A 25,975-nucleotide genomic window follows, 5' to 3' on the forward strand; every position below is an offset into this window, starting at 1 on the left:
CATCCATTTTGACCTTTTCCTTCTTTCTTGTCTTCTTAATGACTTTTTGCTCTCTTCACCTATGATGTTCTTGATGTCATCCCACAACTCTTCTGTTCAGTCTTTAGTGTTTAATGTATCAAATCTGTTCTTCAGATGATCTTTAAATTCAGGTGGGATACATTCAAGGTCATATTTTGGCTCTCATAGGCTTGTTTTCATTTTCTTCAGCTTCAGTTTGAATTTGTATATCAGTAATTGATGGTCTGTTCCACAATCTGCCCCTAGCCTTGTTTTCACTGATGATGTGGAGCTTTTCCATCTTCTCTTTCCACAGATATAGTCAATTTGATTTCTATGTGTTCCATCTGGCAAGGTCCATGTGTACAGTCGTCTGTTATGCCTTCTAAAGAAGGTATTTCAAAAAAACAAATCATTGGTTTTGCAGAATTCTATCATGCATTCTCCAGCATCATTTCTATCACCAAGGCCTTATTTTCCAACTACTGGTCCTTCCTCTTTACTATCAACCTTTGCATTCCAATCACCAGTAATGAGCAATACATCTTGATTGCATGTTTGATCGATTTCAGATAGTACTTACCAACCAACAAATTACTATGTAGTTGTTTACTTATTTTGTTGGTTGCTTGAGTCCTGGTGTGGTGCTATGGGTTAACACACTGGACTGCAAAGTCAGTCTGAAATGCGTGTTCGGCAGTTCAAGCTCACCAGATTCGCTCCTCAGAGCCCTATACAGAGTTGCTATGGTTTGGAACCAACTTGACGGCACTTAAAAATAACGGTTTTTGCAAAAGTGTGTATATTATAGCATTTACAGGAATCCCCAGTGGCACAGTAGCTAAGCACTATGCTAACTGGAAGGTTGGCAGTTCAAATTTATCAGCTGGCTACAAAGAAAACGTGTCAATATGCTTCCATAAGAATTTACAGCCTTAGAAACTTGGGCAATTCTACTCTGTCCTTTAGGGTTAGTGAGTCAGAATTGACTTGAGGGCAGTGGATTTTTATAGCATTTACCAAAAACATCCCTTATTCCCATGCACTCCTGAGTATTATCCTTGTTACCTTGCTCAAGTTATACACACTTTACCGAGATTTGGTACAGCCATGTACAGTCTCAAAATATTTAATTATCATCCCCTAGAGTTTTCACTACTTCCTCCCTTCACTGATAACCATCAAAGGATGGCTGGATTTCTATATATCTATTCCTATCTTTTTATAAAAGTGAGACTATATTTATTCTTTTGTGATTGATTTATTTCACTCAGCATAATGTCATCTAGATTATCTGTCATAAAATCTTTCAAGAACTTTACTGCTACATTGTATCACATTATACATATAAGAGGACTTCAAAAAGTTCACAGAAAAAGATCCATTTTCTTTCCATTTCATTTTTCAGTGAACTTTTTGAAGTCCCCTCACATGTAAACATTGACTATCCACATGAACCTCACCAGATGGAATAAAAATGACTACATATGTGGGAAGAGACCATGGAGAAATTCAACATTATCAGCCAAAATAAGGCCAAGATGTGAACGAACAAGTGCTCATATGCATATTTAGACTGAAGTTGAAGGAAATTAAAACAAGTACATGAAAGTCCAAAGATGAACCTGAGTATATCCCACCTGAATTTAAAACACCACCTCAAGAATACACATTAATGACTGAAGACCAGAGGTGTAAGATGGTATCAAGAACATCATACTTGAAAAATGCAAAAGGTCAATTAAAAGACAGGAAAGAGAAAAAAGGCCAAATGGATGTCAGACGAGACTCTGAAAATTACTCTCGAACATAGAGAAGCTAAAGTGACTGGAGGAAATAAAGAGCTGAACACAAAATTTCAAAGGGCAGTTTGAGAAGGCAACGTCAAGTATTAAAACAAAACATGCAAAGTCGGAAAGCCAAAAGGGAAGAACACATTCAGCATTTCTCAAGCTGAAAGAAGTGAAGAAAAATTCAAGCCCTGAGTTGCAAATACTAAGGGATTCTGTGGGCAAAACAGTGAATGATCTAGACAGTAGCAAAAGAAAATGGAAGGAATACATAGTCACTGTACCAGAAAGAAATGGCCATTGTTCAACCATTTTCAAAAGGCAGTATACAATCATGAATGAATCAATGGTACTGAAGGTGGGAGTCCAAAGTGCACGAAAGGCATTGGCAAAAAAAAAAAACAAGGCTCCAGGAATTCACAGAATACAAACTGAAATCTTTCAACAAACTGATGCAGCACTGGAGGTGCTCACTCATCTCTGCCAGAAACTCAGAAGACCTGCCAACCAATTGGGAAAAAAAAAAAAAAAATTGTGCCCATTCCACAAAGAAAAGTGGCCCAAAAGAATGCAGAAATCATCGAAAAAGTAACATTAGTATCTCATGCAAGTAAAATTCCGAAGATGAATCAAAACATCAATACATCATCAGGGAGCTACCAAAAGTTCAAGCCAGATTCAGAAGAGGACATGGAATAAAGGAAATCTTTCTGACATCAGATGGATCTTGACTGAAGGAGAGACTACTGGAAAAAAAATGTTTACTTGTGCTTTATGGACTCTGCAAAGGCATTCAACTATATGAATAATAACAATCTACAAAGAACACTACAAAGAAAGGGATTTCCAGAACAGTTCATTGCGCTCCTGAGAAACCTGTGCATTGACCATGAGGCAGTCATTAGAACAGAACAAAGGGATATTTTGTTGTTGTTAAGTGCTGTGGAGTTGTGCACCAGGGAAGCATATTTACTCAATCTGTGTTTTGAGTAAATAATCCATGCAACAGGATTGTATTAAGATGGCATCAGAATTGAAGGAAGACTCAATAACAACCTCAAACATGCAGATGACAAAACCTTTCTTATGAAAAAAAGGACTAGAAATACTTACTGATGAAGATTAAAGACTATAGCCTTCAGTATAGATTAAACCTCAATGAAAAAAAAAAGTTTTTTAGAGGCAGAAGAAGCAGTCAGGTAGGACAGGCTCCTTGGGGGAGGCAGGGAAACTCAGAGAAGGTGCTGTCACGGAGCAGCTCCAGAGCTCTGGATCTAGTGTAAGGTGTAGGACATTAATTTCCCTCACCCACCAGTGGAAAATCACTGTATAAAGGAAAATACTGCAATTTTGGAATCAATCGGGATATGGGACTTTCCCTGTGCTCACTCCACCAGTGCTGAGTTCAGAGGGCAGGGCCACAGCCAGACTGACACAGTGATACGGTGCTAAAAACCACACATCAACACTTGAAAAAAGAGGTATGGGGGATTCTACACATTTTTTCCTCCTCTCCCATAGCACCCTCTCTACCCAGCCCAGACACCTTCAGGTGGGTGGGAGCACACCCTCAAAAGGGTCCAGCACTGAATCCACAGTTTTCCCATGGCACAGAGAGGCGGAGCCCCATTGGTCCCACAGGGTGATCCTTTGGCAGCTGTTTATGACGTATGACTCTGGGACCCAGTCCAAAAGTTGACCTGGGCGGGTCCCTCTCTCTATTCTTGCTTACCCAGCAAGAAAACGCAGGTCTGGCCATATAGACAAAACCATATGAACCCTGTAAAACCCGAAAATAAAAGGCAAGAGCCAACACCAACTACTACACACAAGGACTCAACTATTTTGAAAATTATGCTGTGCACACGCAGATACCTAACACCTTCAGAGATAAAAACAGTGGACAATCTTTCTCCCATTCATTTCTCAGTATCTATCTATGCACCTCCACAGTGGTGACTAGAGGAGGGGGCTGAGCGAGTGGACATCCCTACTCACTGCTGCAAGTTTCTACTGTGCTCCTGGTCAGTCGGCTATGGCTTTATTTTTTTTTTTTTGAGTTGTCTCTGCATTTATATTTTTTCTGGTTTTGGCTGTTTTGATCACACTTTTTTTCCTGGGGATGGGAGCTTTCACTCCCTACATTACCCAAAAACAGACAGCAATCATGGCCACATAGCCAAGCTACAAGCATACTCCATAATATCCCACCACTGGGACAGGAGCCAATACCAGCTCTAAGCATTACACGTGAAAAGGGAAGCCTATCTCCAGATCACATCCACAAGGAGACACTCAGTAAGCTTAACAACACAACAATATACATTCATTTAACCATTGAAAATGTACCTAACTACTGAAAATGTCTTTAAAAAAAAGCAACAAAAGATCTCAAGACATGTCCAAAATCAGAAAAGAGTAACTGAGACAAATGAGATTGAGGCAGACACAGACTTTCAAATTCACAGAGGAGTGGAGGAAAATAAGGAAGAAGTCAGCAAAGTGCTGCAGGAGCAATCAAACAAGATAGATATAGCATTGGAAACAATTCAAAACCTGTAAAAAAAAAAAAAAAAAATCCTCAAAACGAGACCAACAAAAGATAAATGGAGAAAAGCTTAAAGTTATCAAACTTCATTTTGCTTGTATTCACAATCAACTCTCGTGGAAGCTGCAGTCAAGAAAGCAAATGATATACTGCACTGGTCAAACGGGCTGCACAAAAAAAGAGCAAAGATGATGTTTTCAGGACTAAGGTCTGCCTGATCTAAGCCATGGTATTTTCAACTGGCTCATATGTATATGAGCTTATGAGTAAGACTGGAAAGAATAAATTTCAATTATAGTGTTGGTGAGGAATACTGAAGTACTATGGACTGCCAGAAGAACAAACAAATCTGTGTTGCAAGAAGTACAACCAGAATGCTCATCATAAGCGAGAACTGTGAGACTTAACTCTCCTACTTTACACACGTTTCAACAAGGGCCAATCTCTGGTGAAGGACATCATGCTTCACAAAGTGGAGGGTCAGTGGAAAAAGGGGAAGATCCTCAAAGAAACGTAATGACACAACTGGCAGCAACAATGGGCACAAACATAACAATAATTCTGAGGATGCCGCAGGACTAGGCAATGTTTTGTTCTGTGTATAAAGTCACTATGAGTTGAAATTCACCAAGGCACCTAACAACATATGCAGCACAATTTGTTTTATCCATTAATCCACCGAAACGCAGGCAATTAGGTTGTTTCCATCTTTTTACTATTGTGAACTATGCTACAATTACCAGGTAAGTTTACGTCTATTTATCCCTGCTACTAGATTTCTAAGATTTATACTTAGGAGTGGTAAGGCTAGATCATAAGGTATCTCTTTTCTAAGAAAAGTATCATACCATTTTGCAATTGTCATTGTAACATTTTACAATCCCACCAGCAGTGTGTAAGAGTTCTAATCTTTCTCCAGCATTTGTTATTTTCTGTGAGGGTTGGTTGGTTGGTTTGTGATCAGTGCCCTTTTTTCAGGGGTGAAACTGGATCACACTGTAGTTTGATTCACATCTCTTTAACGACCATCGGTAGAAGGCTTCTTTTCATGTTGTTTGTTGGCCACTTGACTGCCCTCTTTGGTGAAGTGTTTGTTCTTTACCCCTTTTATACTCATTCTATGTGATCATAAGCAATGGCAAGGTTTCCTATTTTGTTTTTCTTCTTCAGTGCTGCTTGGGCCTATTTCCTTTCCAAAAAAAAGTTGTCTAGCATTTTTTCCATTTTGTTAAAAAACAATGTTAGAATTTGAATAAGGACTGCATTATACCTGTACATCACTGTGAGTGGTATTATTTATGTTTTTGACTGCAAGGTCAGTTTGAACCGCAGGGTCGCTGAGTCAGAAGTGACTGGACAGCCCTAACAACTACAAGATATCTTTATTGGAGCACATGCATTATTGTCTCTTCCTCTTCCTCAACCAACAACCCAATTATGTGTACCCCGGTTTAGTTACCCAATTATGTGTACCCCGAATATTGGGCGGTTATTTTTTATCGGTGCTGTGGGTTAATGCACCAGACTGTAAAGCCGTTTGAACTGCAAGGTCGGCAGTTCAAGCTCACCAGCTGCTCCTCAGAAACCCTACAGAGGGTCGCTATGGGTTGGAACTGACTCTACGGCACTTCACAACAACTCTACACTTGCATATATTGTGCTATGCTATCTATTTTCTCTGTAGCAAATATGAAATATTGCAAATCCAGAGTCTATCTTACATATCTTTAACATTTAACAAATATTGACAATGGAATATTATAGTCATTTGAAATCAGGTTTACAAATACCAAAAACAAATAAAAAGTGCTACTACCATGAAATTTAACGGTAGGTGGTGGTGGTGGTGGTGGTGTTAAGTGCCGTCGAGTCGGTTCCAACCCACAGGGACCCTGAACCGGGTTTCCAAGGTTGTAAATCTTTATGGGAGCAGAAAGCCTCATCTTTCTCCCACAGAGCAGCTGGTAGTTTCAAACTGCTGACCCTGTGGTTCGCAGCCCGATTCATAACCACTATGCTACCACAGTTGTACAATATTATTGTGACGCTAAAAGATTTATAGAATATGCAAAAAAATGTAGGAATAAAAAAATTCATCGTAAGATACATTTAGAATCTAAACCATTCTACATAAATCTTAACATTAGAAAAGGAAAAGAAATTTATTAAGGAAGTAAAGAAATTACCTAAAACAACAGAAGAAAATATTTGACAACCATATATCTAATATCCAGATTATACTGAAAATAAAACTCCTACAAATGAACAAAGAAATATTCTTCCAAAGGCATACCAATAATAAACACTTGAAAAAATGCAACACTGTCACTACTTATTAAGGAAATGAAAGTCAAAATCTCAATGAGATGCCACTTCACACTCACTATATGACTATTTTTAAGAACAACAAAAAATAACAAGGATGCAATGAAATACTTCAAGCTCTCATGCATTTCTGATGGGGATGTAGAACTATGTTGTTACTGTGAAAAACAATTTGATTATTTATCAAAAAATTAAACATAGACTTGCCATATGACCTAGCAGTTTCATTCCATTTACTCACCCAAGATTTGATAAACAGATACTTATATACCAATGTTCACTGAAGCATTGTTCACAGCAGCCAAAAGATAAAAATAACCGAAGTGTCCATAAAGAGACAAACGGATAAGCAAAATTTGGAGTATGCTTAGAACAGAATATTACTCAGCCATAAAGAGAAATTAAGTTCAGATAATATGCTATAACATGAATGTGCGCTGAGTACATTATACTGAGAGAAATAAGCCAAAGATAAAAGGGTAACTAGGTTAAGAATCCACTTATATGAAAAATCTATAATGGGTACATGCATAGAGGCAAAAATGTATCAGTGACTACTAGAAGGTGGGAGGCAGGAAAGAGAGAATATGTAATTACTGTTGAATAACTTAATTTTTATTTAAGGGATAAAAACTTATAGTAGTGATGGCTGCACAAACACGGTGAATGTAATTGATATGAAAGAATTATACAGTTAAAAATGGTTACAGTGGCAAACATTTTACACATATTTTACAATACCACAATCTTTGTGTCATATATATACCATCCCACACTGTATTATACCACCAAAAACAAAAAAACAAAAAAGGCCTATGTACAGTATTATACCACAAACAGGCAGTTTTGTTTGACAATGAGATCATGATATAAAACTTTTCCTTCCACTTTTTTATTCCTTATATAGTCTTAAATCACTTCCTTTTTAAAACTCTTTCCAAAAGCACCTTTCATAGCATGTATTCACAAATATAAAAAGCATCAAGAGGCTTTAGGTAGCCATGCACTAACATAATTGAAGAACTGAAAATACCATTTACTTTAATAAATTTAGCTATATTATAGTTTGGCAATATGGCCAGAAAAGCATTCACACTGGCTAAAATATTTTAAATGGAAAAATATCCAAAACTCATTGCCATTGAGTCAATACCAACTCACAGTGACCACTATGCAGGCTTTCTGGGATTATTAATCTTTACAGAAGCAAACAGTCTCCTTTTTCTCCATCAGAGCTGCTGATGGTCTGAACTATCAACCTTGAAGTTAGCAGCCCAATGCTTAGCCCATAGTGCCATCAGGGTTCCTTAAAGAATAAATGCTGTTATTGTTATTAAGCATTGTCAAGTCAGTTTTGACTCATAGCAACCAGGGATAGGATTTCTGAGGAGCGGCTGGTGAACCTAAACTGCCAACACCTTGCGGTTCAAACCGACATTGCAGAAAAGCACGTTAATCCACAGCACCACACCATAACTCCAAAGAATAAATAAGAAAAATACCACTGGAAAGGAAAAAGTCTCTAGTTTACTACTTAGAGAATTTCTTATTTGCATGCAATGCTTTTTCTTAGTTTAATTTTAAATTCAACATTTAATATTGTTATTGTAGTTAAGTGCCTTTGACACACAGCAATCCTAGATAGGGTTTCTGAAGACCAGCTGGTAGGTTTGAACCGCCAAGTTTACAATTAACAGTCCAGTGCTTATACAATCTCAAGAAATCCTAAATTTGTGGATCTAAAGAAAATTCCCACAGAAGTTTAAGAAAAGCAATACATTTGCCATTGATAATCAGATTCCTGTAATTTTAGGTAACGCTTTAATTTGGAGTATGCTTAGAACAGAATATTACTCAGCCATAAAGAGAAATTAAGTCTCTTACAACTCTTACCATTTTTAATCATCTAAGTCACAGTTTTTTTATGTTTCAAACTGGCAAAATATAGTATAATATAGTATCTCAAAAAGTTTACAACTCTGAGAGTAGTAAGTAATCAGCACTCTAAACAAAAATAAAATATTTTCTATCCTCATTACTTAAAAACATTTGTTGAAAATCATTATTTGAAATCTCATTATTTAAATACTTTTAATTCATGACTCCAGAAGATTTTAAATATCTAGAGATGCTAAGACAAAATAACCCTATAATGAAATAAGCTATAAAAACAATGCAAATCAACTAAGCAGCAAGCCAAATAGCTGATAACTAGGATTCTGATGACCTCTTCTGGAGAAGGCTTGAGAGAAAATGTTTCAACTGAAAATATAAGGTACCTCTCTCTCTCAAATATATTTGTGCCAACTGTTTCACAGGAACCATTATCAATATTTCCTATAAAAGTAACTTGGCAAATAATAATTTTAAATTTGCAATGAGCATAAAATATATTTACTACACATTCCTGTTTACCACACACTTATTAATCTAAATCTTCCCAGTCATGGGATTTAAAGAAACTTGTTCATCTAGCCCCGATCCAATTTTACGGAGTCCAATGAGGACCTTTTCATATTATAGACATTTTCCCCGCACCTCACTTTCCTAGCAAAGTGATTCTTCAGATTACACTGTACCTGTGATTTTTAACTCAGTTTATGTATCTTTCCCTCCCAAATTTCATTAAATAGTAGGAAATCACTTTTATTTTTCAGTTATTTTATTACACAAGTATGTATGTTGCTTTTGTTGCTGTTATGAAGTGCTGTCAAGTCAATTCCAACTCATAGTGACCCTGTATTACAGGGTTTCCAAGGAGCAGTTGGTAGGTCTAACTGCTGATCTTGTGATTCAGTGTACTGCTAATCCTACATTGCCATAGCAAAAGTATGTATGAGGGGGCTTCAAAACGTTTGTGGGAAAATGGAAATGAAAGAAAATGGAGTTTTTCCACAATATTTTGGAAGTCTCCTCATATATGATACCCAAGTATCATATGCTCTTAAACCCTCTCAAATATCTTCTATGGCTAGAAAACTCATCTTCATAGATTGTTATGACTAATTACCATGACCCATTTCATCCAATCTATTGTTTTTCACACGGTTGGTATTAGTGGCCTAATCTTAGAACTGCAAGGTATTTAATTCAAACCCACAAGCCACTCCTTGGAAATACTATACAAGGGTCACTATGAGTCAGAACAGAATGGACGGCACTTAACAACAATAGTAACAATCTCAATCCTGGAGTCCTGGTGTGGCACCATAGGATAAGCACAAGACTGCTAACTTGGATTCTTAGGTGAGTGCTAAAACTGGCAGACATGTTATAAGGGAAAATTCTTTAATTTTTATTAATTCCATTTTCCACCAACTTTTTGAAGTCCCCTGATATTTATATAGACTATGGCTGAGGGCAATAAAGTGACTACTCTAAAAAACTCTCAATCGAATGATGTCTACTCAAATTCCTTCAGTGGCTTCTAATCACATACAGAAAAAAAGCCAGTGTTACTCTTAACAGAGTTCTTCCAAGTACCTTTTACCTTACCTAACGCTTTACTAATTCTATCCTCCCCCCTTCTTTTTAAACATGCCAGGTATATTCCCACCTCAGAATATTGTACTTGATTTTTTCTCTGTCTAAAATGCTCATCCCTGTAACGAAATATATCATTTTACTTTATTACATGTCTTCCAACTAGAGTGTAAAATGTCTTTTCTTTTTAATCTCTTTTGTTTACTGTCCCCATTCACAGCACCTAGCACACAAGAGATCAACATTTAAAGGAATGAAAAAATTAGCACTGTCCAGTATCACAAACTCAGGTCTGGTGACACATCTTATTTGCCTTTAAAAACAAAAAAATTACAGACCTACCACATTATAAACCTGTATTATCAAAATCTTCAAAGGAGAACTTAAACTTTCACTGCTAAGCAAGACCGTAATATTTCTGTATACTAACAAAATTCTCAAAAGAGCTATCTTAACTCCTTCTTATCTTCATGCTCTATAATTTTCTTTCCAAATCTCTCATCCTTAGACAGTTAACTATGGGATTCTGTTATTTTAATGTTCGCCTTTCCTCAATCCCAAAATGATACCTCTCATGTACTAAAAAAGATTCCCTTCTCTCTATATCTAATCTCCCACCTCCTAATTACCTTTGACTCCACATCTTAAATTATTCACTCTCTCCTCATACATGTCCTATCTCTGATTTATTGCTATTATCAATAATTCTACCCTATATATGGAGTCCTGGTGTGGCGCTTTAGGGTAATGTCAGTTTGAACCACAAGGTTGGCAGTTCAAACTCAGCAGCTGCTCTTCGGAAACCGTATACAAGGTTGCTATGAGTTGGAACTGACTAGACGGCACTTAACAACTACAAAAACAATAACCAATGGAGAAAAGATTAAAGTTGTCAAAAGACTTCATTTTGCTGGGATGCACAAACAGCAATCACTGAATTAGCCATCAAGAAATCAAACAACATTTTGCTTTAAGCAAATCTGTTGCACAAGGTCTCTTTAAAGAGTCCACATTCATTCTTCTTGGATCAACTATCAACACTCACGGAAGCAGAAGTCAAGAAATCAAACGACGTATTGCATTAGGCAAATCTGCTGCACAAGACCTTTTTAAAGTGTTGAAGAGCAAAGACATCAGCTTTAAGACTAAGGTGCACCTGACCCAAACCATGGAATTTTCAATAACCTCAAATGCATGTGAAAGCTAGACAGTGAAAAAGGAAGACAGTAGAAGAATTGATGCTTTTGAGTTATGGTGTTGGAGGAAAATACTGGGGGGCAGATCTGTGTTGGAAAAAGTGCAGCCAGAGTGCTCCTGGGAGGCAAGGATGGCCAAACTTCGTCTCTCAATACTTGGGACACACTGTTAGGAGGGACCAGTCACTGGAGAAGGCTATCGTGTTTGGTAAGGTGGAGGGTCAGAGAAAAAGAGGAAGACCCCCAGCAAGATAGATAAGCAAAGTGGCAGCATCAAAAGGCTCAAGCATGGCAACAATTGTGACGTTGGCCCAGGACTGGGCAGTGTTTCTTTCTGTTGTACATAGGGTCACTATGAGTCAGTAGTGACTCAATGGCACCAAATAACAGATTACTACATAACAAAACAGGAGCCCTGGTGGTGCTGTAGGATAAACATTGACCTGGTTACCAAGAGGTCAGAAATTCAAACCCACTAGCTGCTTCACTGGAGAAGATGAGGCTTTTTGCTCGTGTAAAGATTTATAGTCTTAGAAAGCCCGTAACGGGTCACTATGAGTCAGAACCAACTCCATGGCGTTGAGTAAGAATGAGAGCAAAGTTACTAAGGGGCATGAAAAGAACAACTCCCTATTATCTCCTAGTTAATCAAAATATAAACTACATTTACTGCTCTTCCAAATTTTATCGCCTTTTACGTTCAACAGCAGTCATTCAACAAATATGCTATACTTAGGATACATCAATGGTTACAGACAAAATCCCCCTTCATAAAGCTCTAATCGATCCACAGTGTAAACTTTTTGTTAAACACATAAACTTTGTATGCCTATGTTAGAGTGACATGTTGGGTAAGGGGTAAGGGTGTTAAGATGCACATAGGGATATGAACGAAACTTTTTAGAATTAGTGTACTTGTTTTACAAACCTTAAGGAAAACACAGGCAAGAATAGGCACTTAGTTTATTTAAGATCACAGCTGGTCCTTCTAATGTCTTATAGCACAAACCCATTTCTACACTATTAACATGCCACCCCAAAATTTTATATAGCTTAAGCTGAAATATTCAAATTAATCCTGAATATGTATAATTATGGGAAATATCTGCCTTATAACAAGTATTACACGTAATATGATAAAGTAATAAATTCACTTATAATTTCTGCTTAAATATAGTTTGTAGGAATTGAGTAATTTAAAAATATAATTCTAAAAACAAAAATACATTTCGAAAACATATACATATATAAATACATTACTTTTAAAAATACTTACAGTACTATGAAAAACAACACTGTGTCCCTTCCCTAAACTTTCTATATGAGCTGAGAGGTTAAAGCATATGGCTCGATGTCTTATCGCATCCAGTGTTTGTGCATCGAAGAAATCATGTGGTCGTGCTAAAAGTCAACACAAAGAGGTAAAGAATATTTAAAGAATGGAACAATCTGCCAAATAGCCAAATAGTCTGTTTTCCACAAAAATATGTAATAAAGATTAAAATAATCAAGTAACAAGTGCCTGTCTAGTGTTTAAATTCAAGATATTTTGTTTTCAAAACTAACCTCAGACCTCATGATTCTACACGTGAGCTACTAATTTTTCTTGTAACTTTATCTTTCACTTCAGCATCTCTCCTGATCGCCAGTACATTTTCAGCAATATGAACATCTTGCTTTGAGCACCATAATGCGATCACAATAACTTTTCTAACAATGATGCAAGTAAATTATGAATATATTTTGATGCCAGTGAACCCAACCAACATTTTTTAAATTTTCACCTCCACCTGTTAACAGTTGTGTGACTTTGGGCAAATTGCTTAACCCACCTTAGCTTGTTTCCTTTATTCACAAAATGGAAGTATCTTATCAGCTATTGGTATGATTATGTAAAACACATGCATTTGAAAAATGCCTTGAAAAGTTATAAATTGTTTCAAAAACCTAGAGTAGGTAATATTTTAGCACAATCAAAACAAAAGTTATACATTAAATATTTGAGATTTCTCAAATTTCATTTTCTCAAATTTCATTTCTCAGATTTCATTTCCATCACATTAAACATTGTAAATTGTGATATTCTTACTCTTAATAAGAAAGTAGTTCAAAATAAAGATAGTAGATCATTTTTAAAATGTGTAACATCATGATTTGTAATTTTTGAAGATCATCTGTAACCAGAACTATTAACTTAAGAAATGGCTTGATCTCCTGATACATTCTAAATTACATGTATGCTGATTTACCACACCAATTATAGGGCTCTCAGAGTATTTATACAAAGGAACCAGAGCTTTTGTGGGTGTCCATTTCAGCAGCTGGCACAATCAATAGAACACCTAAAGATACTTTTTTTTTTACTCACTGGATTTTTCCTCAATGACAAATAAGTAAAATATCAGTTAGTGACAAGCTATCAGAGCCCACAAAAACAAAGAATGTAACAATGGAAAATCAAAAACAAAAAAATAATTAACACTTTTGAAGGAGAAAATGCACGGGTTTTACCTAATACTAACAAACAAATCCCTTTCCTAATATTAGGCTTTTAAGGAAAATATATACTCTGTGCTACAAAAAATGTAAGATAATCCCTAGTGATGCAGTGGATTTAAGCATTGGACTGCTAAACAAAGGTTGGCAGTTTGCACTCACCATGGGAGAAATATGAGACAGTCTACCTTCCATAAAGATTTATAGCCTTGGAAACCCTAAGGAGCAGTTCTACTCTATCTTGTGGGATTAGCTGTAAGTCAGAAATGACTGCATGGCAGTGAGTTTTAAATCTGATTATCCAAATGCATGCTTTCTCTCTTAAGAATAAGCATTTACAAAATATAATAATAGCTTACTCCTCTGATTCATTCCAATTAATCATTACTTATTCAAGATTTAAATATAAAAGATACCATTTTAAATAAATTCACAATAATGACATGAGTGATGAAACTTCAAAGTCTATGAAACTTCAAAGTCTTAACCATGTTATCTCTACTATTATAGTTTCAAGAATACCAAACTAGAATAGTAAACTCCAAATCAACGATTCACTAGCGTAAGGCAAGAAAATAACACTATGTTCATTTATTTTTCCTTTTCACCCTTATTCAATATTTCTTCTTGGCAACTGTTTAAAATGTATTACATGTTTACAATGTATAAACACGTATAAACATGCATTAGGATTGTGTGTCAATTATTTTTTAAACTGATGAGCATATAGTCAAAAATTTTTATAAATTGTAAAAACACCTATTTTCTTGTGGTTCTGAACCATATATATTATGGGATTTCCCACAGTGGTAACAGTACTGCAGTTATATATAATGAATATCTTTATTCTTAGGAGATACAGTCTTAAGTATGTCAGAGAGACTGTCAAAGTGAATACAAGTTCATTAAGATTCAGGATGAAGAAGTGTGTTGTGTATGTATGTGTGTGCGCGTTAATGGAGATGAGACAACATGGCATATTAAAAACTGATGACTCTAAGAGAAAGGTATACAAGTGTACTACTCATTGTATTACACTTTCAACTTTTCTTTGAAGCTTATCAAAAAGACTTTTTAAACTTTAAAAAGTAAATTTATGTTGAAATGGCAAGTGTTTTGTTTAGTCAAAAATTTAAAGAATCTTAATGAAAAAGATACATTTGTCCATAGCAGCCATATATTGATCAGAGGAGGTGCTAGTGCTCCATTTCTAAACAAGAACTGGCTATTAAAAGAAGACCTGGTGTGGTGCTGTGTGATAAAACACTGGACCACAAGGTCAGTTTGAACCACAAGGTTAGAGGTTCAAACTCAACAATCACTCCTTGAAAACCCTATGTTGTTGTTATGTGCCATCCCTATGTTGTTGTTATGTGCCATGGAGTCGGTTCCAACTCATAGCGACCCTAATACATGGTTTCCGAGGCTGTAAATCTTTACAGGAGCAAAAAGCCTCATCTTTCTCCCACTGAACACCTGATGGTTTCGAACTTCTGACCCTGAGGTTAGCAGCCCTATTTGTAACCACTACTCTACCAGAGCTCCCTATACAGGGTTGCTGTAAGTTGGATCTGACTTGACAACATTAACCACAACAATCTTCCTTTTACAAAAATAGAGTGGCAAAGAGTATAAATACTCCCAAGTGAATAATGTAAAAGAGTCAGTATATTTTAATGATTACTGTGAATATACTGAGCTGAAAACGATAATGAGGTTAGGTGGAACAAGTAGGAAATTTATCCTTAGTTTTCAATACCATAACATATATTTAGTAGTTTTGGGTGTGCAACTGCAAACTACTCAAATTAAGAGGCAACTGGTTTTTCTTTTCTCTCTAGCTCACCTTTGCTATCCCTTGTCAATGACAGCTCCATTCATTCTCTTCTCTCATACTTACTCATTCAGGAAATATTTAAGTAGCCAGCTGACAAACCAAATACTCAGTTTTAAAGTCAATTCCTGCATCCAACATTTACAAGCCTCATAATTTTTTTATATCATAAATATCAAGGATATGCCTCAGTCTGGCAATTAATCTTATAACCATTGAACACATGCATTACAGCAGATCATGAGTGATTAAACAAATCTTTTTGCTATCCACACATGCTGCTTTGGAGTAAACAGGTTACTTGCATGTAAATTTACTTAGTTTTTATCTTTAACAAGTTCAAATTTTCTTTTCTAGAAACACCATTACAGTATTTAAGCTTTTCTAGAAACACCATTATAGTATTTTAAATTTTTATCTAATTCTATACAGAGTCTAAGGTTACCTTTATTTATGCTCCCTTACCTACTACAAATAAAGCATGTCTTTAAATTTTCACTTTGACAGGCAAATATCCTACTTGTCTATTCCTGCTAACAGAAACGGAATAGCAGAATTGAAGAATGGTAAAGCTGGATTTGCATGAAAGCCCCAGATATGAACAAAATCTATCTAATACATATTTTTTTCTCAGTGAAACACTTACGTAGTGAGCGTCGTCTTTTGTTCTTTAATTTCCTCCTTTTGTTCATTCCAGCTTTAGAAGGAGATTCTTCTTTGGCCTTTGGCTGGCTAGACACTTTTGAGGAGTTCTGTTGACTGAAGTGTGTGGGTACATGGCGAGCTAGCCCTCCCTGAGAAGCAAAGCTGGCATTGCAGCCACCAACAACACACTAAATGAAATGAAAGAAAACAAGGATGTCATGTCAAGGATGTTGTGTAGGGAATGAGCAGAGTATGAAAAAATTTGAATATATATTTCCAGAAGTAAATCAGGAATGCAATAAAAACTATTTCCAGATCTAGAGAATCTAAAGTAAATGTGAAAAGAGTAACATGTCTAAAAGCAAAAACAGAAAAATCTAATATAGGGCTACAATTCTCAACTAAGATCAATTCTACCTTCCAGAGAATATTTGGTAACATCATTTTTGGCAGTCACAACTGGGTAGGGAGCTACTGGCATCTAATAAGCAAGCACACAAACACCAGGAATCCTGCTAAACATCCTACAATATAGTTCAGATTCCTTTCCCACACCATTTAATTATACAACCTAAACTGTCAGTAGTTCCAAGATTGAATACCTCCCTAAGGTAGAATGGCATCCTAGAGAGTGAGGATGCATTCTGCACATTTAGCATAGCAAAAGAGTAAGACAAATAAGGGATGGAGCAAATGAAATATTTTACCTCTTGAATTGCAGTTGTATTTCAGGACTAAACATACTTTTATTAACTACAGATAAAATCTCATTATTCACAAAAGAATATCCTGCCAGTATGTGCAAACGGAACATGGCCAAAGTAATCCATGATCATTCTAATTGCTTCTCCATATCCTAACATCATGAAGTTCTGGTGTGGTGCTGTAGAATAAGCACTAGACTGTTAACAACAAGGTTAGTGGTTCTGCCACAAAAGCTGCTCCTTGAAAACGCTACACAAGATCGTTGTGAGAACAGAGTTGACAGCACTTAACAGTAACAAAAATCCTAACATCAGTACCTCAGATACGAATCTAGAAATCTTACTTAATCTACGAAGAGCCCCATTGTTCTTCAATTGCCCAAACTCTAAAACAGTCACCATGAATCCTTCTTCCTAATTATACACGTCTTTAGTTACCCAATACAAAATTCATTCCATGAAGAACTAGTCCAACCCTTTTATATGATACTACTCAAGGTAACCCACATTAGGCAGTGGAGAGCTGGAAACAAAACTCAAGTGTCATAATTCCCCAGGCTACTAATCTTTTCATTATCTTCTTAGAACAATGCAGTTTTTAATCACTTTTGTAAGAGGAGCAGTTTAAGTTTTTGTTGCAAAGAAACAAATGATACCCTGTCAATTACTTGATTTCAAACATTCATAAATACTTTTAATATTAAGATAGATGCTACTTTAGCATCTTCCCTACATTCTACACACTGTTTAAACAGGTAGAAGTATGATATTAACTTTCAAAGAATTTTCATACAAATTCAGCCACTCTCAGAGAGAGAACTGAGTCATGCTTAGAACTGGTCTTACACAGTTCTTTGTAAATTCCATTAAATACTGCCTCCTCAGCAATTGATGCTTGCAAGAATTAGAAATTAAAGTTAACTACTCAAGTCACCTTGGAGGTCAACTATTCCAAAAATAAATGTGGCACAGTTATCACCAGAGCTACAATGCACAAATTACTTCAAGTCTGTGATTTCTGGTTAGATTTTTAGGAAATAATTTTTGAAGATTTTCTTACATTTGAATCACACTAATTAAACATTATTTTCCGAAATGATCCCCCAACAAAATCTATAGCTGTATTAATAATGATTTTCTCTAGATAATATCATAGACAGTCTACATGTTTCAGGCTCCTGTTTTCAATAGAGGCATCTCTACAATTATTAACTTTTAAAAATATAACATAACTCATATTTGTAGAAATAGTAATTTTTGTCACAAAGTCTCTCTAAATCTACCCACTGGAAAAGAGTCAATCCTTCTGTACAAATATATCCTTACACTTTCAACTAAAATAGATATTTATCTTAACTTACACTTGTGTATTTTTAAGCAGAAATGTACTTCTGCGTTATCTATATTCCCCAGAGCATCTTGTGCAAAACAGATATTTAAAACTGTATTAACACAGTCCAGGGCAAGAAAGCAGAGCAATAACCTCTGCAACAAAGACATGGTGAAAGACCAAGTGAAACAGACACAAATGGTGATCCTGGAACACTGAGCATCAGAAGATAGGACAGAGAGGAGGACTGAGGACTGACTTAAAAAGGAAGCTGAACAGGAGCAGTGAAAGAGAAGAAAAACAGGTAGACTGTGGGCTGGCATGGCACACTGTATTCATCACGAATTTTTGAAAGCAGCAGTTGATATAGCAACCAGCAGACACAGGATACAACTGGAGGTTAGCAGAAGGAGATGTATCTCCCTTGTTCCCATGCCTTCCTGCTAGCCAGGGGCATGGTCAGTCCCAGCCCTCGCCAACCTAGCAGCCAGTTGTACGACTTCAGCTCTGCCTGGGGTCGGACACTGTGCACAGTGACCCTGTTTCTAACGGCTCATGAACCACCCTGAACTACTTTACACAAACAATGAACAGAGAACTAACAGTGTTCCCAATTCTAGTCAATACCACAACCACCAAGAGACAGGTGGTTGAGTGCCTGAGAATGTATTGATACATAGCCATCAACTAAAAATAAATGACACTACAATGGCTTGCAGAAAAGAGACAGTTTGAACTTACAGAAAGAAATAAGACAGAGTGTCTCAAACAAGTCACCAAAATACAGAGTCAGAAAATCTAACACCAGAAATGGTATCAGAACTACCTAAAAATGAATTTAAAGTAATACCAATTAGATGACATCTAACAATTTGGAAGAAAGATTTAGAAAACTACAGATGAAATCAGAGAAATAAACAAAATTACAAAAAAAAAATTGGGAAACAAATTGACAAAATAATTGAAAAGTAAGAACCATACAAAAATAGCAATCAGAAAGCCAGAAGATTAACAGTAAGACTTCAGAAACGCAAGTTGTCCCAGGTCATACTCTAATACATGTCAGGGTCAAGCTCTAAAGTATAACCACAGGAAAGACTGGAATGTTAAAAGTCATAGGCTCAAAAAAAAAAAAAAAAAAACGTCATAGGCTCCACATGCTAAGAGGAAAGTCAATAGAAATGTATTACAAACAAAAAATAGTAACAGTCTGTAAACATATGAAAATATATTAAATTTCATTCATACATACCATTATGTAACTTTCTCATCTATCAAATTGGCAAAAATAGAAAAGTTTAACATCAACTTCTGAGCAGGGCTATGGAACTATTGCTGATGAGGGTACAAGGCAATTTGTCAATATTTATCATAATTACTAGTGCTTATTTATTGCCTTTGATCCACCCACTTATATAACTTCTTCGGCTTTCTCCTATATATATGTAATTATATACACATACAAAATGACATGTAAAATAAATAAATGAATAAAATTACATGTATTCATGATTCTTCATTGCCACACTATATGTAACAATAAAAAACTGGAAATCCAAATATGTTTGGGATTAGTTTTAAATACACCAGGCTACAGCCACACAAATGAATACTATGACGCTGTTTGAAAAGTAAGAATTTCAATTATCCTTCTGCTTACATGCAAACACCTATAGTATAAAGTATACTTTAAAGGTACAAATGCATTTGTTGTTGCTGTTGTTGTTAAGTACCGTGGCGTCAGTTTCGACTCATAGTGACCCTGCACAGGGTTTCCGAGGATATAAATCTTCACAGGAGCAGAAAGCCTCATCTTTCTCCCATGGAACAGCTGGTAGTTTCAAACTGCTAACCTTTTGGTTCGCAGCCCAATTCGTAACTACTACACTACCAGAGCTCCTACAAATGTATTTAATGCCACTTAATTTTACACTTAAATTATTCAACTATTTCACAATAAAAAATATTCAAAAAAGGTACACATGGCATTATAAGATATTAATAATAAAGGAAACCAGGTATATGGGAACTCTGTACTATCCTCACAATATTCCTGAAATTTTAAATTGCTCTAAAATAAAAAGTTGATTTAATAAATACATATGCAATAGCATAAAAAAGTACACAGCATACAAGATATATTTTGTAACAGATAATTAGGCTGCTTGAGGAATTCATTAGAAACTAATACATGTATACTGCCAAGAGAGGAGACAGAAAAGAGTAAGGGAGTAAGATTTCTCAATAAAATCTGTATTTTAAAATTATTTGAGCTAGCTAAAGGCTACTTAAGTCAAAAAATATTAAGAGATTTTCTTAAAAACAAATCCACTTATTCCCTAACAGAACACAGTAAAAGTTTCTAATACAGTATTTATAAATCAAAAGTCCTGATACTGAAATGGCAAAGCACAGAAAGATCGGCAGTTCAAACCCATAAGCACCTACACTGTAGAAAAGACCTAGAGACCTGCTTCTATAAAGATTAAACTACACCAAACTCACTGCAGTCAAGTTATTTGACTCACAGAAACCCTACAGGATAGAAGAGAATCACCCGCATAGGGTTTCCTAGGATGCAAACTTTATGGAAGCAGAGCAGCTGATACACACTTGAACAACCAACCTTTCAGACAGCAGTCAAGAGCCTAACCACTACAACACCTTAATAAATTTTTGCTGCTGTTATTGTTAAATACCATGGAATCGGTTCCAACTCATACAACCATGTATAGCATTTCTGAGGAACAGCTGGTGAATTTGAACTGCTGACCTCATGGTTCAAATCAATCTTTTGGTCCAGTGTTTATCCTACAATGCCACACTTCTTTAATTAGAAACCAAATATAGTCTTTAACATGTGTAAAGATTGTATTAACAGAAACTTGGTCTTCACCCAGGTTTCAGAGACTTCATTCATCTACATGTTATCTTACAAGATGATTTGAAACTAGCATCTGTAATATAACCCTAAAATTGTGTGAACAGTTTCAAATCCCTTAATGCTCTACAATTTCTTTATTTCCTACTATCATTGCTATTCACATGTAAAAAGGCTGAAATTTTTGACAGTGAGAAAACAATAAGACCACAATGATTAACAATGACTAAGAGATTTAAAAAGACATAGGCTTTAAGACTAAACAATAGTGTGGTTTAACTAACTAGCAAGACTGTCTATCTTGCTAGTTAGTTAAACCATACTAGTATGCTCTCTAAAGATTAACTATATGAAATCAAATTGACAATAGCAATTAGAGAGGCATCTTAGGAAGCAGTAAGCTTGTTACTGGAGGAGGAACAACTCAGAAAATGAGAATGGTCGGAGAACTCTGAAAGAATGAAATCAATGTCACTTAATTGTACATGTAGAAACTGTTGGATTGGTATATGTTTCACTGTGTTTATTCTCAATAACAACAACAAAAATCAAATAAATTATAATAAATAAAAGACACAGCTTCCAATCCCTGACCTTACGGTGATGGTTTTTTTCCTTATCCTCAAACTGAAAACTGGATTAAATTATCTCTACACCTTTCTTCCTCCTCTTTTCATATGCAATAGTTATCATTAGCTTTACTGAAATTTTTATTAACTTAGAGGAAAGGGACAGAATTTTAGGAAGGTAGTTTTCCATAAAGGAGTCCTGACGGTCAAGTGGTTAAGCAAAAAGTTTGGTGGTTCAAACCCACTAGCTACTCCATGCTTCAGTAAAAGTTTGCAGCTATGGAAACCCTATAGGGCAGACAGTTTTACTCTAACCTAAAGGGTTACTGTGAGTCAGAACCAATTCAATAACAATGAGTTTTTGGTTTAGCTTTATCTAATAAGCAATAATGTATGAATCATAGGATGTTAAAAAGTGAAAATAAACCTGAAACTTATGTTTAGTCCAATTTTTGAGTGAACTTTGTTCAATATAGAAGTTGCCTGAATTGCATTCATATCTCACGATCCTATGTTTTCTGTTACATACAACACTTGTTAAACTTTGCAGTCATTCTGACCTAGTTTTTAGGTCCCTAAATAGTATAGAAGAATAGAAAGTCTTCACTCAGTTACTAACCAAAAAGCGGGAGGAATTCATTCAGTGGCATTGTGTAAGAAAGGCCTGGTAATCTCCTTCCGTAAGACTACCTGTTTCCAGAGTGGATTCCACACCTCATGGTGACTCCATATGTTACAGAATAGAACTGCTCTGTCGGGTTTTCTTGGCTGCAACCTTTAGAGAAGCATATTACCAGACCTTTATTCCACTCCCTTCTACTTTTGAAATTTCAAGTATCCATAAGAAGGATGGAGTGGTGCTGCAGGATAAGCACTGGAATGCTAACTGCAAGGCTGGCAGTTCAAATTCACCAGCTGGTGCTCAGAACCTGACACAGGGTCACTATGAGTTAAAACCAACTCAATGGCACTTAACTACATAGGAATGTTAAAACAAATGTTGCATTTCTCTTTTTTTTAATGTAAAGAGCAAAAATAAGCCCATTAAGAAATGTCATCTTAAGTTGGAAGTTATCAAAGAAAATTCCACACATACACTTACCTTAAAAGGTTTGTCTCCACTATGTGTTAGCATATGTCTCTGTAACCAACTCTGACTAGTTGATGGAGTATTATATACTTTACAACCTTTCCATAAGCAAACAAATACCTGTTAAAAATAAGAGCCATATTAATTTTCATCATTTGTTTCAACAAAGCTTGATTCCTTATAAATTCAAATGAATGTTTTAAGTCTTCAATTAATAAAAACAGCCTTTTAACGTATGATTCAAACAAATGTGAATTCACATCTATAACTAAAAAACACATATATAAATGTTAATACTAAACCCATGTTTTTAAAGGATTTTCTTTGAATTTATTTATTATATAAAATACACAAAACACCTGCCAAAGGTTCTTGACTTGACTCTTATGATGCAGTTTTTGACTTAATTTATAATCTATACTTTAAAATATTTTTAAGTCATTAAAATTACATAGTTCTACCAAAATGAGTATAAAGACCCACTAGCAACTATTAAAATAGATCAAGTATTATTCTCCCTAAGTATAAATAGCTTCAAAAAGTACACATTTCGGAGAACAAATAAGATGGCGGATCAGGTAGACGTGCAGTGAGGAGGTCCGTCAGCAACAACAGAGAATTCTGAACCAAGCAGGCTCAGGGAATGGTGCCAGAACTCTGAACCACATACAAAGAATAATTAGAAAGTTGGAAGGCTTACAGCCAGTGGAATTTATAGCAAAAGTAAGAAATCCTGTTCTTTTCTAATCCAAGGCGCTCAGCTGCTTCCTGAGCAGCCGTCTTGGGCAAGACCGAACCAGAGAAGGATCAGAGCAGCCACGGATGCCTGACAGAACCACAGAGATAGAGGTGTGGACATTCTTTTTTCGTATTTGCTTATCAACCTCTCGCTGTCTGTGCACCTCCATTCTGGTGACTAGAGGGGGTGCCCCATTGCCACTCTCGGAGGGCTCTATTACGCATAAGCACAGATCTCCTTAAAATTTAAAGGGACCTAGCCTCAATGACTTGATAACCAGAATTCAGCTACACGAAGATTTAAAAAAAAAAAACAATTTTTGATAAAGGAAACAATGGTAAATTGCTACAATTTGATGAACCTGACCTATACTCAATGGAGGTTGTTGTTGTTGTTAGGTGCCATCAAGTCGATACCAACTAACAGCGACCTTATGCAGAGCAGAACGAAACACTGCCCGACCCTGGGCCAACCTCACTATTGTTGCCACGGAGGCCATCGATGCTGTCAGTAGTAACTCTAAACACCAACAGAGAGAGGAGTCTTCACATCAAGTATCAATGCTATCCTCAGTGTACACAGGGTAGATAGGGATGGGCATTTAGACAATGGCTACCGAAAATGAGGGAGTTATAAAGGCACAAAGTAACCGGCTTATAAAGTTTCAAGAGGGAGTGTAATTTAAGAGTGTGAGGGGGTAGAGTCTCCACTGAATAGTTGTCATCTTGTCTAGATAGGTCTGATTAAAAGAGATGGGGATAAGATTCCTATGATTCAATAGTAATTGTTATCATGACTAATTGCAAGTGTCACAATTATAAAGTTAGAAGTTTTGTAACAAAAATGGGGAAGCAGTTAATCTTACAGTCCAGAAACAAAGGACCCTAGGACCATCAAGGGAGAAGAGCACAAGCGGAATGTGGGACCTTATCCAGAGAAGCAGCAATACCAGAGATGGAGGCAGAGATGAAGATACGGAGAAAGGGAGCAGCTGAGGACTCTAGGTTCATGGGAAAAGAGGGAATAAAAGAGCTGGCGGCCAGAAGGCACACTTGTAGAATATGCCGTTGGGTGGTGTAAATTATTATATATGCCTGTTTGGATTTTTTTTTTTTAAACAACTAAAGTGAATAGACAGGGAGTGAGTAACCTTACAGTCTAGGAACGGAGGTCCCTAGGACCATCCCAGGAGAGCAGAGAACGGAACCCTACCCTGAGAGGCAGTGATGACAGGGATGGAGGCAGAGACAATGACATGGGGAGATGGAGCGGCTGGAGACTTTGGGCCTGGAGAGAAAGAGGGGCAGTGTGCAGAAGACAGGAGGGCAGGCTTGCGGGGTATACTCTTTGGTTGATATATGACGCATGGAAGGGATTATAACCATGGCAAGGAAACGATATACGACGGGATCAAGGTGAAGCTAATGCCTTCCCATGTAAACTATCACATAATTCACAATAAAGCATTAAAAAAAAAAAAAAAAAGTACATAGCTTTAGATGGACAGTATTTTGAGATACAATAGCTTCTGATTTTGATAATTTTATCTAGTGAACATTTCTAAGGTTTTTGTATCAATACTTTCTGACTTACTTCTTAAATACAATTAAAGCACATGTAAAAAAAATCTGTATTTTCTGATACTGAAAAGCTGGCTAGATTGATTATACTTAAAAAAGGTATACATTTATACTCATAAATTAATTCTACAAAAATCGGTACAAAATATTGACAGTTTTCTTTACAATACTTTCCAAAAAATTTAGATTCTCACAAAAAATGTTATATAGTTCTACTTATATAAAATATAATTCAGAAATCTTAACAAAATTAAGCATTTTTATTGAAAAACAGATCTTCCCAGATGAAAGGTAAAACTACCTTTTCACTATAAAAAACTGACAAACTATCACAAAGTAACATTTAGAAGTTCAAGTTTAAACTGCCAACCTATTAATAATAGATACATATTCTAGAGTTTCAGATAACTGAACATGACTGGGTTTGTTTGTTGCTGTCGTTAGGTGCCATAGAGTCAATACCAAACCATAGTAACCTTATGCACACGCAGAACGAAACACTGCCCGATCCTGTGCCAACCTCACCACTGTTGCCACGGTTGAGTCCATCGATGCTGCCATTTGGCTAATCCATCTCAATAGAGGTCTTTCTCTTTTTCTCTGAACCTCCACATTACCAAACATGATATCCTTCTCCAGTGACTGGTTCCTCCACACAATATATCCAAAGTACAAGTGACAAAGTTTGGCCATCTTCACCTCCAAGGAGCACTCTGGCTGCACTTCTTCCAAAGGAGATCTATTTGTTCTTTTGGCAGTCCATGG

General features: G+C 36.1%; 1 protein-coding gene across 1 annotated transcript in view; it reads right to left on the minus strand.

The window, feature by feature from the left end:
* Window positions 1–25,975, minus strand: part of LOC102823850 (zinc finger protein AEBP2-like) — an 86,411-nt gene that overhangs the window by 13,807 nt on the left and 46,629 nt on the right. Inside the window, 4 exon segments of the mRNA XM_006866013.1 lie at window positions 9,189–9,210; window positions 12,603–12,743; window positions 16,319–16,505; window positions 22,904–23,011. Coding sequence (XP_006866075.1) covers window positions 9,189–9,210; window positions 12,603–12,743; window positions 16,319–16,505; window positions 22,904–23,011 — 458 coding nt within the window.

This window comes from Chrysochloris asiatica, unplaced genomic scaffold (assembly GCF_000296735.1).
Source record: "Chrysochloris asiatica unplaced genomic scaffold, ChrAsi1.0 scaffold00086, whole genome shotgun sequence".
Lineage (NCBI taxonomy): Eukaryota > Metazoa > Chordata > Mammalia > Afrosoricida > Chrysochloridae > Chrysochloris > Chrysochloris asiatica.